Source organism: Rosa rugosa, chromosome 7, assembly GCF_958449725.1.
Source record: "Rosa rugosa chromosome 7, drRosRugo1.1, whole genome shotgun sequence".
Taxonomy (NCBI): Eukaryota; Viridiplantae; Streptophyta; class Magnoliopsida; order Rosales; family Rosaceae; genus Rosa; species Rosa rugosa.
This window is the reverse complement of record NC_084826.1, coordinates 25,279,069-25,296,858: the sequence shown is the minus strand read 5'-3', so window position 1 is coordinate 25,296,858 and position 17,790 is coordinate 25,279,069. Positions and strand designations below refer to the sequence as shown.

Sequence of the window (17,790 nt, the reverse complement as noted above, 5' to 3'; positions counted from 1 at the left end):
TTTTGACTCATTATATGGCTTGACATTCTTGATATACACATGACAAATACTATTCAACTCAAATTAATTATTTTCGATTTTTTAGTTCGCTGGTACATAATCCTCTCCTTGCTATTTGATCCAACAATATCATGGTTTCACAAGAATCAGAATACGACGGCCAATGATTAGACTTTCTAACGTCTTGCATTATTAAATTCCATGCACACCACAAAATTAGTTAGCCTCCCCTAAATATCTATATATATATATGTTTATTTATTTATAGGTAAGAACTCCCCCCAATTAGCCTACCTTTCATTTTCCTATCTTCATCTTCCTCTCACTCTTATTAAGGTAGAAACCAAAACCTAATATCAATAAACACATACCAATCTCATTAACCATATATATATATACTCTCTTTCTCTGTTATGTACGTCTTTCTGTTTCCTTTAAGTTTGGCGTTGAAGCTGGCTTAACATCAAAACTGGTAGGCCGGACAGTTCAAAAGGCTGAACCCAGAAATCTGAAAAAAAATAGATAAGAAAAACTACAAGCCTTCTGCAAAAGAAATTAAATGGTATACCACCAGCGCAGGAAAGGCGAAAAGCCTACCGACGATGAAGATGAGGAGGGTCAGAGTCTTGCAATGGAGTGTGCGAGCTCTGGTTACTACAAAAGATCAAGGCCCAAGCTTCTCACCTTTCTCTTCATCTCTCTTCTCTCTTGTAGCTTCATATTAGCCCCTCATCTGATATTTTCCTCTGTCACCACTTTCTCTCTTTCACGTAAGTTCTTCTCTCCCAGCTGGTTTTCCCATATTTATTAGCTACAAAGTGTACGTTTTATCTGTTTATAAATATGTAGCTTTCTGTATTTTTGTAGAATCACCACAAGTAGAAAACGAAGGCCCTAGTACTGCTGCTGTTATAAACGCAAAGGCTCCCTTCTATTCTTCAGTCACTAATGGTTTGTGCTTTCTGCTTCTCTTCTGGCTTTCTCTTTAGATTGTTTCTGTTGTAAGTTGTTACGTACCTTTCAAAGTTTCATCAATCCAGTACTATTATACTTATTTATCTATAATAAAACAGTATTGATCGGACAAAAAGAAAAAAAAAAAAAAAACCAGTATTGTTATAAATTTTAAGGAGAAATTTTGTTTCATCAACGTCATCGTTTTCTCATGGCCCCAGCGCAGTTGGCTGCGGTCTAGCCTCGAGCCTAGACTATTAAACCTATCAAAGTAGACTAATAGTCAGTTGGTGGATGGTTGGATACTAATAAACATTGTTACTTTGATATTTTGATTTTCCTGATGGGAAGTGTAGATCAAAGACTTGATCCCTTATGATCCACGGTCACCAAAACACTCGGTGCAAGAAATTTTCTAACAAAGAATATTATTCATAGTACGTAGTTTGTTTATTGAAATTATGAAATATTTTGAAAATTCTTTTGTTAATATTGATTGTGAAAATAGGAGTTAATTAAGTACTATGTTCCAATATTTAATATATATTTTTCCATCAATAAAAGAACTTTTATTAATATTTTTTTATCATTAGGGTTAAGATCACTTTGTCAAAAATCCTGTTTGATGAAAGCAAGTAAAAGAGTGTACTGGCCGCTGGCATAAAAAATTTCCATCTACTTGTAAGACTGCATCAAGCCTTGGCAGCCCAACTAATTTATGGCTAATATTCTTTCTGTTTTGTTTTATGGCTAAAATGTTCTTATGATTAGTTCTCCAAAAAAAAAAAAAAAAAAAAAAAAAGGTCATATGATTTCATTTGATTTTATCAAAAACTCATGAAAGTCCTATGTGTTAACTCGACCTGACCTCCTCATCAGTCAACGAATTCCTTGAAGACCAAGTTTGTTCCAAGACTTAACTTTTGGAGGGTTGACCAAAAATAGAAACTAACTAAAAATGAAAATATCCCGCTGTGGTATGCTGGTGCTTTGCTTTGGGTGATCGAAGTTTATAAGACCCAATTGCTTGAAATTCATGAGATTTTGTTTTTCTTCTCGATCTTCTTTTTCAGTACTCCAGCAAAAGCTAGGGATTTAGTAGAAACTATCTCTCATACACTTGCAGTTTTTGTTTTTCAATCTCTCCCAACTAGTCGTGTCTCTTATGTGTTCAAATAAATTACACTAATTAGTTGTAATTAACTTGTCTGTGTAACTGCAGGAGCTATATGTTGTGATAGAAGCAGTATCCGTTCAGATGTTTGTACCATGAAAGGGGATGTAAGAACACACTCGCTTTCCTCTTCTATCTTCGTCTACGAATCGCAAGATGAAGCAGTGAAGAATGAGGAGGATCTCCAACACGAAAAGATCAAACCGTACACCAGAAAATGGGAAACAAATATTATGGACACCATTGATGAGTTGGACCTCATTGCAAAGAAAAACACTCTGATCATGAACCATCATAAATGTGATGTCCAACATGATGTTCCGGCAGTGTTTTTTTCAACAGGGGGCTACACCGGCAACGTCTACCATGAATTTAATGATGGGATAATGCCACTGTACATTACTTCCCAACATTTCAACAAGAAGGTTGTGTTCGTCATTCTTGAATTTCACAATTGGTGGGTCATGAAATATTCAGACATTCTTTTCCATCTCTCAGATTATCCTGTAGTAGATTTCCGTACTGATAAGAGAGTTCATTGCTTCCCTGAAGCAATTGTCGGTTTGAAAATTCACGATGAGCTGACTGTGGATTCTTCATTGATGGAAGGGAATGCGAGCATAGTCGAGTTTCAAAATCTCCTAGACAGAGCTTACCGGCCTCAGATCAGAAGTCTAATGCATGAACATGCAAAGCTTTCTGTTGTTCCCAAGTTGAAAAAGCCATCAAGAATCAGGAGAAAAGTGCAAGAGCATCCATTCAATAAGCCGAAGCTGGTTATTATATCTCGAAATGGATCAAGGGCAATAACAAATGAGAAGTTGCTGGTGAAAATGGCTGAGAAAATCGGGTTTCAAGTCCAAGTTTTGAGGCCAGATAGCAGGACAATGTTAGCAGAGATTTATTGGGCTCTAAATTCGAGTGACGTCATGATTGGGGTTCATGGTGCTGCCATGACACATTTTCTGTTCATGAAGCCTGGATCAGTGTTCATTCAAGTCATTCCTCTCGGAACTGAATGGGCAGCAGAGGCATATTATGGAGAACCTGCAAAGAAGCTTGGGTTGAACTACATTGGATACCAAATCCTTACCAAAGAGAGCTCATTATATGACAAGTATGATAAGGATGATCCTGTTCTTAAAGATCCAAGGACTGTAACCAGAAAGGGATGGCAATACACAAAGACGATCTATCTTGAGGATCAGACAGTGAGACTACACCTCCCAAGATTTCGGAAGCAGTTGGTTGGCGCTTTTGATTACACCGTTGATAGATTGAATCAGCAGAGTCCTAATATTCAGTCACATTGATTTCATTGATATCATATGGTATTTTCCTTCCTTGCATTAGTATTTTGGACGTTGTAAATGGCAAAAAGTGAACTAGGAAGAGTTGTATGTACAAAGTTTCAACAAATTGATGAATAATCCTGCATGTAAAATATATAAGGATTGGGAAAGAAAGCTTAATCTTGTAAATACTATGATTTCTCTGCAGAAACTCTTTTTTCACAACTCATTTCATCTAGGTCTTTTTATTGTTTGATCTTATGCATCAAGGGCATTTCTGTTAAAACATTTATGGTCGACAGAATCCGACCCTGAATGTATTCTCTCTCCCATCGATCCCTTAATTTTTCAGTATCACGTGAGCACTTTGTGATTCTTATCATAATCTTGAGATTATGCTAGAGATGATCCTTGTATCTTCTTAAAAATAGATGGCAGTTTCATTTATGATATATACACGGGCACACGGCCCCACGAATGAGGCCTTCTATTTTGATCCTCCTTTTTCTGTTTCTAACCTGACTTTGTGAAAGTGCATAATAAACTATTTGTAATTTTATTTTCTTTTAGGAATAACTAATTTTCAATTTAATCATTTGTTATGTTAGGGAAAAATACTTTACTAATGTGCCTAAAGGACCAAAACTGAAGGAGGACAAATATCACAATCAAAGACGGATGACACCAACCCTAGCTAAGTGCCTTACCATACTAAGACTATTAGTTTTTGCTGCTTATTAGTTTTTGGTGAAATTTTTGATCATATAAGCACTAAGACTATTTTAAATCTATAGAACCTGGTACTAAATCCCAAAGACTAACTTCAGAAATAGGATGAATTAGCAAAAGCGTTCTGTATTAAGAACTAGCCCACTCTCTACTGCACAAAACTAGGGTAGCTATTTATAGATTTGATTGCAGACTACCATTCTGGCTTAACCACTAACAAACTCATAGACTAAGAGCTATGTCCCCCTTGTCACTATTTAACAAGTTTGTTTCCTAATCAAAAATTCATAATAGAAACAAGAGCTAACTACCTATGTATATATAAAGCGTCCTTCCTATATGCCATCCTGTTTTTTCATATGCACAGAGCTGGAAGAAACACAACCATGCCCTCTAGTTTTGCATCAGAAATGGTACACTACTATATATGCGATATCAACAGGGAACGAAAGGTTCACATCAGCCTCGACGAAGAGTGCCGAATCTTTTTAATATCTTGTTATTACAAGAGACTAACAAAGCCCAAGCTTCTCTCTTTTCGCTTCTTCTGTCTTCTCTCTTGAATCTTCATATTAACCCTTCATCTTTGTTTCTCTAACACCATTTTCTCTCCATTACGTAAGTTGTTTCTCAACTCTCCACATCTTTTCCTATTATATATTCCTCTTTAATTATCTGTAATTGTTAATAATATACAAAGATGTACCTGTTGGCGTTTGATTTCTGTAGATTCTCCAGAAGTAGATAATGAAGGCCTTGCTCCTGACATGGATGTAAACCTCTTTGCTTCTTCAATCTCTAATGGCTAGTACTTTTCTTCTGAGTTTCTCTCCTTGGATGTTTTTTTTTTGTTTTTACTAGCTTGTTACCTTAATAAGTCGGATCGAATAGTAGTTAATTGGATGAGTTTAAACCATTTCAGAGTCCTCCGTAATTTCTCTGCATGGGTGCAGGACCCATAAATTTTGATAGAAGCAGTTACCGATCAGATACTTGTATCATGAAAGGGGATGTAAGAACAAACACTTCTTTCTCTTCTATCTATCTTTATCTATAGATCCACAGACAAACCAAGCTTCATGAAAAATCTGTCAGCAAAAATCTGTCAGTCGTTATAGCAAGGAAAATGGAAAGGGTGACAATGAGGACGAAATCCAACATGAAAAGATCAAACCATATACTCGAAAATGGGAAGCAAATACCATGGCAACCATTACTGAATTACACCTTATTGCAAAGAATGATAGTACTCCCGCACACACCATCCACGTCAAAATGATGCTCCAGCACTGGTTTTTTTCAATTGCAGGCTATACTGGTAATGTCTACCATGAATTCAATGATGGAATTTTGCCATTGTCCATTACTTTACAGCACTTCAACAAGTAGGTTGTGTTTGTAATTGTTGATTTTCATGATTGGTGGGCCACAAAATATGGAGACATTCTTTCCCAACTATCAGATTATCCTCCTATAGATTTTGTTGGAGATATGAAAACTCATTGCTTCCCTGAGGCCAATGTTGGTCTGAGGAATCTTCTAGCAGACCGAGCTTATAAGCTTAGAATTAGAAGTCTAATTCTAGAACAAGAAGCACAATATCGACAAACTTTCTGCTTCTGTTTCTCCAACATGGAACATATCAATAAAAAGCAAGGCAGAAGTGGAAGCACCAAAATTGAGGAATTCAAAATTGGTTATCATATCTAGCTAGAAATGGATCAAGAGCAACAACTAATGAGAACTTCTTGGTGAAGATGGTTGAGAAAATTGTTTTTCAAGTTCAAGTTTTGAGCCAACAACTGAATTTAGCAAAGATTTACTGGGATCTAAATTCAAGTGATGTCATGATTGGAGTTCATGGTGCTGCCATGACACATCTTTTGTTTATGAAGCCTGGATGGGGAGCTAGCTGAGGACTATTATGGAGAACCTGCAAGGAAGCTTGGCCTAAAGTACACTGGCTATCACATTCTTACCAAGGAGAGCTCATTGTATGACATATAATAAAGATGATCCTATTCTTAGAGATCCAACGAGAGTAAACAAAAAGGGATGGGAAGATTAGACCTTGGAAGATTTCGTAAGCGATTGGTTAGTGCTTGTGTGTGTGTGTATACAGCATGCGTCTCCTAAGCATTCAAACTAATGTTTGAAACATTATGACTCTAGTAGCAGCAGCTCTTCTTTCTTCAATTCTTATAAGACTTCATTATTATTGAATTTTATGACAATGTCGGGTTTGAGATTTTAGGGGCGCAAGGAAAACCATTAAAATTGCACGCGAAAGATGTTTTAGCAAACAGAACCAATGACATGATGAAAAAATTAAGCAACCAGCAGCAGTGTCACCAAGAGTACTAGTTTTTGATAATCCATCATCATACAACATGTCCATCGCTATATACTACATTAACTGCACAAGTAGATACCATCCGGTGTACATTGACTAAGCTAACTATTGTTTTTTGTTGTCCTATTTCCTTGGAATTTAGAATAGGGTATGAAGCAACTGCAATAGAAAGGTAAATTGCTGCAATCTGCAACCTTCATAACAAATTTTTTTAGCTTCTTTAGTTCTGCTAAGCCCCACTATCCTAATGTTCTTGGTCCCTCTATTGCAGGTAGGTTTAGTTCTTGGATAGTAACTGACAATCACGAACTATAAAGCACTGTACAACCCAAGACCATAAGAATCAATCAAAACAAAAATACTCTAAATGCAAGTATGTAGCACTTAAAAGGGTTCCATATAATAAGAATTGAATTTGACTAAGAATGTCGATAATCTCATTCAAGCCTTTGTAATTTATCATTTTATTTACAACATGAACCGAGAAGAATAAAATCAGGACAAAAGAACCAGGAAATACTAGAGTAATTAGAAGAGTAACATACCCAATATTCTTGTTATGTATTGGGTCAAGCTCAATTTTACACAGGCGCTTGGAAGCGTGAGGAGGGTGTTGGAGATTATGGAGCTGTTTTTTGGGATTTTAGGGGTCACTTTAGGTGTGCTTCAAATGTTGATATTACTGTTTCTATTGCCGAAGATGGTCATGGCAGTCATAATGGGCAAATGAAGTTGATTCTTCACTTGTACTTGATTATCTTCATTATTCTCTTCCACTTGTGACTTAGCCACTTGAAATTTGATTTATTTGTTTACCCCCGATTTTCTATATGACTTTTTATCCTCTAATAACTTCCACCAAGAAAATAACTTCCTCTAATAGCGTTAGTGATGGTGTACTTGGAGTTTGATGATTTAGTATCACCTTGAGGTAAATAAATTATGTTTTTTGCCAAATGGTCATGGTGGCTGCGGTCAGTGCTGGAGAGCTTTGGTAGGTCACTTGGCGTTAGAAGCATAGGAGAAAGTGATGACATGTTTTTTGCCAAATGGTCATGGTGGCTGCTGTTAGTGCTAGAGAGATTTGGTAGGTCACTTGGCGTTAGAAGCATAGGAGGAAGTGATGACGTCATTATTGGTGTCAAAAGATGCAGGAAGCTGCATGGGGATGGCGGTGGCGCCGGTGGTAGATCAGCGGTTGACGGCGGAGGTCTGAGTTCCTCCTTGAATTATCTTTTGATTCTTGCTTCTTGTCGCTCGAAAGAAAGAATGTCCGTGCGAAGTGTTTAGTAGACGGATCATCATATCACGACCAGGATGACCTAATATGTCATGCCAAAGCCAATATGTGTCAAAATTTCATAAGTCATCTCATATGGCATTGTTGAATTCAATAGCTCGAATAGTGGTAACATAGAATCCACTAGAGAGACAACAAGCTTCTCTAAGATGCGCTTATGTCCGCAATCATTAGAGTTAATGCAAATGAATTAGTTTCTTTTCTCACAATGAGTTTCCGCATGAAATCCGTTGGCTCGATATCTCGAAAGCTCAAAAGAGTTCTTCCAGCTCTAAGAGCGTAGAGAGCTTTTTGTGACAGTCATTATGGTGTCATTGGACAAAGCAAATTGAGCAATTCCATAGTCTTGAATCAATTTGGATGGGCCTGCCATAGCCCATAGGTGTCACATAAGAATGTATAGGGAACACCTAAAAATAGTTGCCATGGCGAAGTGTGCGTACTATCCGCGAGACAATATAGTTCTTTGGAGTCCATTCCTAAAACGCTCGAACAGAATCGAGAGATAGAATAAAAATTGAAATTTTAATCATTGAAGGCAACGATTACATCAAAGTTTCTGACTATAAGTCTAATCCAAATAACTAATATGCAAACAATGGTAGTCACTCAACTTCTTTTGGTAACTTCAACATAAACACAACTAGGTAAGAAGGGACAGATGTAGGTGAAGTGAGGCTCACTTAAGTACCAATAATCTCAACTTCTTTCGCTTGATTGTTTTTGCGGTTTCTTTTCTGATTAAAGCAATTAGATGGACCAAAATGTCTGAATTGATTACCCTTAGATTTAGGGTTTCGCTCGCGGTGTCCTCTCTTAGGTGTGCCATTATAATCTTTTGTTCGAAGAAGGTGTAGAGAGTTTTCTCAATCTATTCTTCATCTGTAACATTCTGATTGCAGGATCACATCGTAGATCTAATGCTGAGGATTTCTGAATAATACTCAAGTACTGACTTATAGTCTGTGAGGTGGAGATTTGTCATCTCTTACGCAATTTGAAAATTGAGAGTCTCGGATATTCCCAAAGCACTATTCAAGCGCAACCAATAGATTCCTTGGGTACGTTATTTCCAACCATATACTCGAGTAGTGTCCATAGTGAAGCAAAGTCGAGTTTGTTCAAGTTTAACATTCTCAAAAAAGGAAAACAAGAACAAATTAGTTTTGGAGCCTAAAACGCTACCACAAAAACAAAGTAAATTTTTTAGCGTAAATCGCTCCCAAAAAATTAATTTCCAAAAGTTTTGGATTAGACCAAAACAATAATGTTATGGTCGATCGTTAAAACACTCTCAATGAATCAATGTTCAGAGATAGCACGAACCCCCACAGTTTGACTAAATTATCCCACATTATAAGAAAGGTAGGAGGTAAAAGAAGGGATATTAGAATCCCCGAGTGCAAGTGTTTGAACCTATATTTGGCAAGGCCCATGTAGCAGATAGGTGGGCCCGGCCCGCAAAGCCTAATGAAGGACCGCGGCTAATAAAGACCGCGGCCAATTAGCCGCGGCACATTAAAGATTTACAAAGTTGATTCTCAATTAGCCGCGGCACATTAAATGTTTATTGTCAAATTTATGACCGACGATAACATGTGCAGAGAACCATTATTAGATCAGAAGAGACCAAATGAATCACAAGGCGTAATGAATAACCACGGCTAATTAGCCGCGGCACATCAAAGAGATTGATTGTCAGGAGAGACGTTACCAAAGTTTGGGGGCAATTAACTTGAATGAGCATCAGGAGGTGTTATTGTCAATCATCAGTTACAAGACCTGATTGATTGCTCATGAAAGAATCAATTATTGATAACGTCAAAAATATCACAAACATGAATACTGTTCTATTTGTAATCAATGCGGTCTTAGTTGTAAAGACTGAGATTGTTTCTTTTCCTTCATTCAGTAGTTTAGCTTCACTATAAAAAGGACCATAGGATTCATTGTTAGAGGTCCTCGACCAAACGCTCTACGCGATTACACAAATTTTATCTCAATACATTTCTACAATTCAGCAATTCTTATCAATCTCTACGTGTTTATCTTATCGCTTTCTTTACCGGTATTTATCTTCCTGCACTTTATTTGCTGGACCTTTACATTCCTGCACTTTCTTTACCTGCATTTTCGTTTATGCTATTTATTTGTTGTTATTTGCTTTACGTCATTTACTTTATTCAAAATCACAAAATCACAAAAAGAATCATCATCACTTCACTTTCACCTCAATCACCGAGTTACATAGCACGAAGACTGCGGCTAGTTAAGGCCGATCCTTGCTAAAGTCCTTGCATTCAAGGTAGAGAGAACCCTGCGGTTGAGATCGATCCTTCCTCGGCCCACAATCAACTGATCAGAAGTTAGATCGGCGCAAGATCTACAATCTATAACAAAACCTCGCTTGGCCTACCGGCCGCGAGTTGGCACGCCCGCTCACACGTAAGCCAAAGAAGCCCTCGGACCGGTGACACACGGCCGACACGATTTTTGAGCGAACATCTTTTGGCACGCCCAGTGGGACAACACTCGGTGAATGTTACCAGATCCCTACGCCAAGTCTCGAGGGAGTCGTTGTTACAGGTGTAGGCAACAGGGCCACACCTCTTCTTTTTGTCCAAATAGATCAGCTACCTCTAGAGATCTCATTGTGCCCATGTCAAGTCTCCCAATGATATCAGTTCAACCATCAGCTTCGACGTCAAGTGGGATCTCTACGAGTGGAGTCATGGCACATCCTGCATCATCAGTCGCTACAACCGCCACGGTAGTGTCAGTCTCCACTATAGCGAGTCATCTATCTTTCAGTCAGCAGCCGCAGTCACATATCGTGCAAACCTCAGGGACAACAAACCGAGTTGATTTTACCAATGACTAAAATATCGATGATCGAGGAAATATCGACCATTCAAAAAATGGAAATTTCGAGAAAGTATCGATATCGATAAAAATTCGATAGAAACCATGAAAACTTAGAGAAAAACATAAAAATTATATATGAAACTTTAGAATATGTCTATTTGATCAATTATCTACTCTTTTTTAAAAAACTATATATTAAAAAAAATATTATTACGTATTAAATTAGTGTAATTTAAAGGAAATTAGTACACAACTATACATTGAGCAGACATTTATTGAAACTTAATTTAGTAGATATTTATAATCTTGATACTTTACTAATTCTCGTACATAAAATAATTAGTAGTTTATTCATGTACAAAGTACTTAAAATAATAAATTTAATTAATTACAATAAAATAAACTACCCAATAAACTGTTGAAAAGGGGAAGGTAAAAAAAGATGAGATATGTGAAGAAATATATAAAACGATATTCCAATAAGTATAAGTTCCTTCTCCAGCAGGACTGGTTTCCTTGTTTAAATGTATGAGGTACGACCAAGGTTCTAACCTCTTTGAGGTTGGTTTGCTCCTTTTTTCCGAATTTTGATTCCAAATTGGCAGATAGGGCCCAATTTGGGCTGTTGGGCCACGGAACGAAAGGACAAATTTCGTCCAAATTTCCAAAATTTCCGGAAATATCGCGATATCTCCAAAATATCGCACGAAATTATCATGGTATCTAGAGAAAATATCGCCAACCCGAGAAAACGAAATTTTCGCCTATATTTCGGCGAAAATCTCGATTTTTAAGTCCTTGGATTTTACAACTGCGGCTGGTACTCGACGTATGATCCTGTAACTTATCCATGGGGCCTACCACTAGGGTATACCCCTCCTTATGAGTCAGTCAGTGCCACCAGGGTATACCCCTCCTTATGAGTCAGTCAGTGTGCCAGCAGCTACAGCCAGTATTGGATCGTTCCCTTAGGGGTTCTCTCCAGGCTATAATCCGTTGTATGATCCGCTTAATGCCTCTGCAACGGTTGGTACAGGACAAACTCCGTGGCCATCAGGATTTAATCCATTGTATGAACTAGTACCTACAAGCGCACTTGCAACCACTGCGGCTGATGTATCTTGGCAGAGTCTTAACCATGATCTTGATAACGTTGAAGACGACATTGGCCAGTTGGGCCGAAGTCTTGAAAATTATTTCACTCGGCTTGACCGCAATCTTGAACGTAGTTTTGGGCAACTCAACCGCAGCATGGGAGTCCAGTCGGATATGATGAATGCGTGGCTACGTTGGTTTCAGACTGGAACAGGAACACAGGTGCTGCAGAGAAGTCAGAATGAAGGCAATAGAAATTGGTCTTTGGAGCAAGGTCAAAGCAGTCAATTACAACAAGTACCACCTCCAACTAGACAGGCTGCACCATTGCCGATGAGACCAGCCGCTACTGTTCATTCTCTAAGTCAACAACAGTCTTTCTTAGAGCCGCGACAACAATTAGTTCAACAAGTGTCAACTCAACAAGCCTTGCCTAGTGGACACTTAGGGCAAAATATAGGCAACCAGAATCATGTATTCCAAATACCACGGCCTCAGAACCACCTAGCTCATCAAGCCCTCAACCAGAATAATGTTGCGAGACATGTTCAACCCCTCAATCAACATGTATATGCGCAACAACAAGCTACTGGTCCGCAGCCTTGGCTGAACCAAGAGGCAAATCAAGGATATGGGCAACAAGTTCCCCTGCATCACAATCCACCACATCACGCAGAGCATGGAATACGATGGCAGCCTATCCAAAACCAGCAACAACCAATGCAGCCATGGCATGGTGATAATAATAGACCTGTTCTCTTTAATGAAGTTCAGAATCTGGTGGAGGGCATGGTGGGTGATCTGCACCAGCGGGTAGATAGACCTACTTATACGAAGCCGTATCCACCTCATATCGACCAAGTTCCCTTACCGCATCGATACCGTGTTCCCGCTTTCCATTTGTTTTTTGGGGATGCTTATCATCAGTCCACGGTTGAACACATCGGGCGGTTTATTTCACAGTGTGGTGAGGCAAATAGTGAAGAGAACCGCATGCAGTTGTTCGTCAATTCTCTTACCGGTTCAGCCTTTTCGTGGTTCGTGAACCTACCACCCAATTCTATCCAAAATTGGAGGGATCTTGAGCGAGCTTTCCATGACCGATTCCACAAGGCAGAGTAGAACATACCAGTAGCTGAGTTGGCTAAATCATTTCAGATGACCAATGAGACCGCTCAAGAGTATATAGAGAGATTTAAACTCCTAAGAGCCAGATGCAAAGCGCAGTTACCAGAATCCGAGTTTGTAGAGATGGCATTGGCAGGACTTGGCTTCGAGTTCAAGAAAAAGTTCGAAGGTCTGACATTCAAAGATCTTTATGAACTTGAATCCAGAGTCATAAGCTACGATGCAATTTTGAGAGAAGAAGTGCAGAAAAGGCTTGCTTCAAAAGGCACATACTACACTAGTCAAGCCGTTGGCGCGGCCCATATTGAAGAGTGGAGTAGCGACGAAGATATGGCCGAAATTAATTCGGCCGAGCTTACTGTGAATCGGCCTTTTGTGTGCAAGGCTTTAGAGAAAACGGAGTCAGTTGCACGTTCACTACACGACACTTATAAATCTCCACGACGCACGTATTCGTTTGACATTCGCAAGGCTGATTTGATCTTTGATCAACTTTTAGCAGTGAAATTAATGAAATTATCTGCTGGACATGTTTTGCCATCTGTTGAACAAATGAAAGGAAGAATGTTTTGTAATTAAGTTTCATAATTCCTGGAAACATTCGACTAATAACTGTGTTATCTATCGTGATGTTATGCAGGACTTAATCGATCAGGGAAAGCTCAAGTTCCCTGACTAGTCAAGTTCTACAATGAAAGTGGACAGCGACCCTTTCCCGGCTGCCAAAGTGAATATGATTAGTGCTGGGATTCCCATGGCAGCCGGCGTGAGTGCAAAGCAGATGGACCTCTCTATGGCTGAAGGAGTAATGGTGGGATCAATCAACCTTTCTCCTTCTAAGTTAACAACTGCTCAAGTTCCAGTGGCCGCAGTGCAATGCGGAAGGTGCCAGAAAAAGGTTGGTCTTGATAAAATTCTGCAACCAAAGACTCATGACAACAATAGAGTCAGGGACAAGGGTAAGCTTATTGATCAAGGGGTTTCTCAAAAGTCTCAGTCACAAGTGCAAGGCGGTCAGAGAATATCTTCGGCCGCAAAACCAAGTTATTATAGAAGGCGTGGAGAAGAGCACGCTAAGAGAGAGAGACCAGTAGCCGCAAAGATTGAGTCAAAGCCTGTTCGTAGAAGGCTTTATTATGATAACCTTCCTTATGACAGCAGCAAAAAGGAAGGTTCTCCAATAAAGCATGGTCAGACTGATCGAGTGAAAGGAAAATCTCCTGTGGTGTATGACCGTACTAGCCGCACTAGTTGGGCCAGCAGGAATTCTACTCGGAACAATGGAGGCACCCGGGGATACGATGAAAAGAGGCCACGGACATACAAGCCTCCGGTCACCCATGACAATAGGTGGTACGGCAGAGTGTCTAGAGATCACCGCATTGAGCCTTTATCCAAAACCCAGAAACGCCGGCAGCAACGGGAGCTTGCCTTGGCTAGAAGGTTGGCGTTGGAGAGAAAAGATCAAGAGGCACAAAAGCAACACACAAAGGTTACGTGGATGGCGGGAGAGAGAGAATCGACAAAAGCCACATGGTAGTCGTCATCAAACAAGGAAATTTGATTGAGGATCCACTTCTATGTCAACAACAACCCCAGAGCCACTTGCAGAGGATGAGAAGAAAGGAACCATTTATGTTCCTGCTGCTACAGAGAAAGCTCCAGCAACTGCATCTGACAAGCTACCCCCAGGAGTCAAGGGGAACTCTCAAGTTGAGAAGTTAAAAGTTGAAGTCCTGAGAAACAAGCTACCTCCTTTTTCCTCGAAGAGTTGGACTACCATGAAGGAGTACCATATGACACATTCGGCTTTAGCTTTGTATGGGCCGACGTGGGAAGAACTTGATACTCTGAAGGCTTTAACATAAAACCCAGGGCTTGAGCCTTTGATGGTGCAAAGTACATCAAGTGCAGGATTGAAGATTTTATATCAGGCACAATTAGATGGTGTGGAGTTGGTGGCGGACACTGTTGATTTACCAGTATCCCAACGAGATCTCAAGTATCTCAAGGAGTACCACAAAATGTATTCGGTTATCAGTACATATGGAGTAACTCCATAAGAGAGGAAGTTGTTGGTGAAGATGGAAGAACGCATTCGCCAACGAGAACTTGAATATGCTACGGAGCTGGGCAAGGGAGATTCTGATTTTGAGTTGGAAGAGGAACTAGCAAACATGGACATAGACTGCAATGACACTCATCAACAAACCAGTTCTCTTGTGTGCGATGGAAAAGCCAACCAAGTACCAGCTGATGGAAAATTCCATATTGAAGATGAGCAGCCAATGATTGAGGTAGAAGAAGAGCCAGAGTTTGAGAAGCCAACTGATGTTAGCTTTAAAGAAGACTTCATTATCCATGATGAAGACCTCACTGGCCGCGGCGGAAGCTTCAATAGCCGCGACCATGGTGAAGACCTCCCCGACCACTGTAAAGGAGGTGAGGTGGATGAAGGAGTTGTAGCGTCATCATCGCTGAATCAAGTAATGACATTGTCAGCTGACGGAGGAGAGGCCGCAGTAAGCATGGTTTATGTTCTTCCCATGGATTTTTTAGCGCAACCTGACCAGCCACAGTCAATGGAAGGGGATGTTGAGGATGCAGTTTTACCAAAAGTTCTTATTGAAGAGCAATCTCATGCTCAGTTCTCCAAACCAACTCAGGACATGGTCAAGCACATCAAACCATTGTATATCACTGCATGTTTTGAAGGATATCCAGTGTCTAAAGTCCTAGTTGATGGTGGTGCTGCAGTTAATGTTATTCCGGTGACCGTAGTTTCAAAGTTGAAGAAATTAAGGAGAGAAAGATATTCTACCTACTGATCTGGCGGTGTATGAATTTTCAAGTAGCCGCAGGAGATCTAAAGATATTGGGAGAGAAAGAAAGTTACATTCAAAAAGGAAATTGAATATGGCTTAGTTAAAATACACTCAAGGTTGAGTCCTCATCAAATATGGACTTTAAATGTTCATTGGCTGCAGAGAATCATGAAAATAATGGGAAGAAAGAAAGCGGTATCCAAAAAGGAAAGGGAGTGCGGCATATTGAAAGTCATTCAATATGCAATTAATTACATATTTCCGTGATTTTCTTAAAAAAAAAAAAAAAAAATTGGAGTGCCCAGTTTTTATGAAGATATCGATTGGGTATTGATGATGCATATCCAAATACATGGCAGCGATTTTATGATCAATTTGGCAGCCATGATTCCGTTCATTACATGGCAGCCATGTTTTTCATATTATAACATGATTCTTTGATTCATTAAAATCATGATCTTTGCAATTAATTGGCAGCCAATGTGCCATGCATATTTAATTGGAAAGCCACGATTCTATTGTATAATTAGTAGCCATGATTCTTTAGCCATGATCTTTTGGGCACCCTTAATTCCTTTTGGCAGCCATGACCTTGATAATTAAAAAGGGAGCTATGATGTTATTAAAGAATTGGCAGCCAAATCTTTGATTTAATTGCCGTGTTTTTAATCAATGACAAATATATTGGTTGATCGATGTGAGCTACATGGCAGATGAATAGGTAAGTCCCAGATTCAACATAGGGCCGCACTTGAACGGTTGAATAGCCGCGGCATAACGAAGAGCCGCGGTGAGTGACTGCTGCGTGACGAATGTCACCAACGCCTATAATGCGTGAACCTTGCCAAGAGATTTTTCTTGAAACAATCTTTTAGTCCCTTAACCACTCGGCATCTATGCCGAAGCTCAAGGGACTAGGGGGGCTCTGTTTGAACCTATATTTGGCAAGGCCCACGTAGCAAATAGGTGGGCCCGGCCCGCAAGGCCTAATGAAGGACTGCGGCTAAAAAAGACCGCGGCCAATTAGCCGCGGCACATTAAAGATTTACAAAGTTGATTCTCAATTAGCCGCGGCACATTAAATGTTTGCTGTCAAATTTATGACCGAAGATAACATGTGCAGAGAACCATTATTAGATCAGAAGAGACCAAATGAATCACAAGGCGTAATGAATAACCGCGGCTAATTAGCCGCGGCACATCAAAGAGATTGATTGTCAGGAGAGACGTTACCAAAGTTTGGGGGCAATTAACTTGAATGAGCATCAGGAGGTGTTATTGTCAATCATCAGTTACAAGACCTGATTGATTGCTCATGAAAGAATCAATCATTGATAACGTCAAAAATATCACAAACATGAATACTGTTCTATTTGTAATCAATGCGGTCTTAGTTGTAAAGACTGAGATTGTTTCTTTTCCTTCATTCAGTAGTTTAGCTTCACTATAAAAAGGACCATAGGATTCATTGTTAGAGGTCCTCGACCAAACGCTCTACGCGATTACACAAATTTTATCTCAATACATTTCTACAATTCAGCAATTCTTATCAATCTCTACGTGTTTATCTTATCGCTTTCTTTACCAGTATTTATCTTCCTACACTTATTTGCTGCACCTTTACATTCCTGCACTTTCTTTACCTGCACTTTCGTTTATGCTATTTATTTGTTGTTATTTGCTTTACGTCATTTACTTTATTCAAAATCACAAAAAGAATCATCATCACTTCACTTTCACCTCAATCACCGAGTTACATAGCAGGAAGACTGCGGCTAGTTAAGGCCGATCCGTGCTAAAGTCCTTGCATTCAAGGCAGAGAGAACCCTGCGGCCGAGATTGATCCTTCCTCGGCCCACAATCAACTGATCAGAAGTTAGATCGGCGCAAGATCTACAATCTATAACAAAACCTCGCTTGGCCTACCGGCCGCGAGTTGGCACGCCCGCTCACACGTCACCACTCCAGAAGGACACGTGTAAGCCAAAGAAGCCCTCGGCCCGGTGACACGCGGCCGACACGATTTTTGAGTGAACAGCAAGAAAGCAGGAATTTTAAATCAAAACAGCAACTTT

At 39.6% G+C, this 17,790-nt stretch overlaps 1 protein-coding gene and 1 pseudogene across 2 annotated transcripts; both read left to right on the top strand.

Moving 5' to 3' along the window:
• Positions 1–285: 285 nt before the first annotated feature.
• Positions 286–3,621, top strand: LOC133721731 (xylan glycosyltransferase MUCI21-like). Of its 2 annotated transcripts, none has more exons than XM_062148423.1 (3): positions 286–770; positions 868–951; positions 2,177–3,621. In XM_062148423.1, the coding sequence occupies exons 1-3, from the start codon at positions 560–562 to the stop codon at positions 3,439–3,441; spliced, it is 1,560 nt and encodes a 519-aa protein (XP_062004407.1). In that variant the 5' UTR covers positions 286–559; the 3' UTR covers positions 3,442–3,621. The 2 variants fall into 2 exon arrangements, with proteins under 2 accessions (XP_062004407.1, XP_062004406.1); XM_062148422.1 differs by having other exon boundaries at positions 850–951.
• A 1,295-nt stretch (positions 3,622–4,916) lies between these two features.
• Positions 4,917–6,217, top strand: LOC133723105 (xylan glycosyltransferase MUCI21-like; annotated as a pseudogene).
• The last annotated feature ends 11,573 nt before the right edge of the window (positions 6,218–17,790 follow it).

Bases quoted from the DNA above. Each gene is read 5' to 3' on its own strand.
- LOC133721731 (XM_062148422.1), top strand. From the start codon at position 560: ATGGTATACCACCAGCGCAGGAAAGGCGAAAAGCCTACCGACGATGAA. The intron at 771-849 runs GTAAGTTCTTCT...ATAAATATGTAG, and splicing joins CACCACTTTCTCTCTTTCAC to CTTTCTGTATTTTTGTAGAA. The intron at 952-2,176 runs GTTTGTGCTTTC...GTGTAACTGCAG, and splicing joins CTATTCTTCAGTCACTAATG to GAGCTATATGTTGTGATAGA.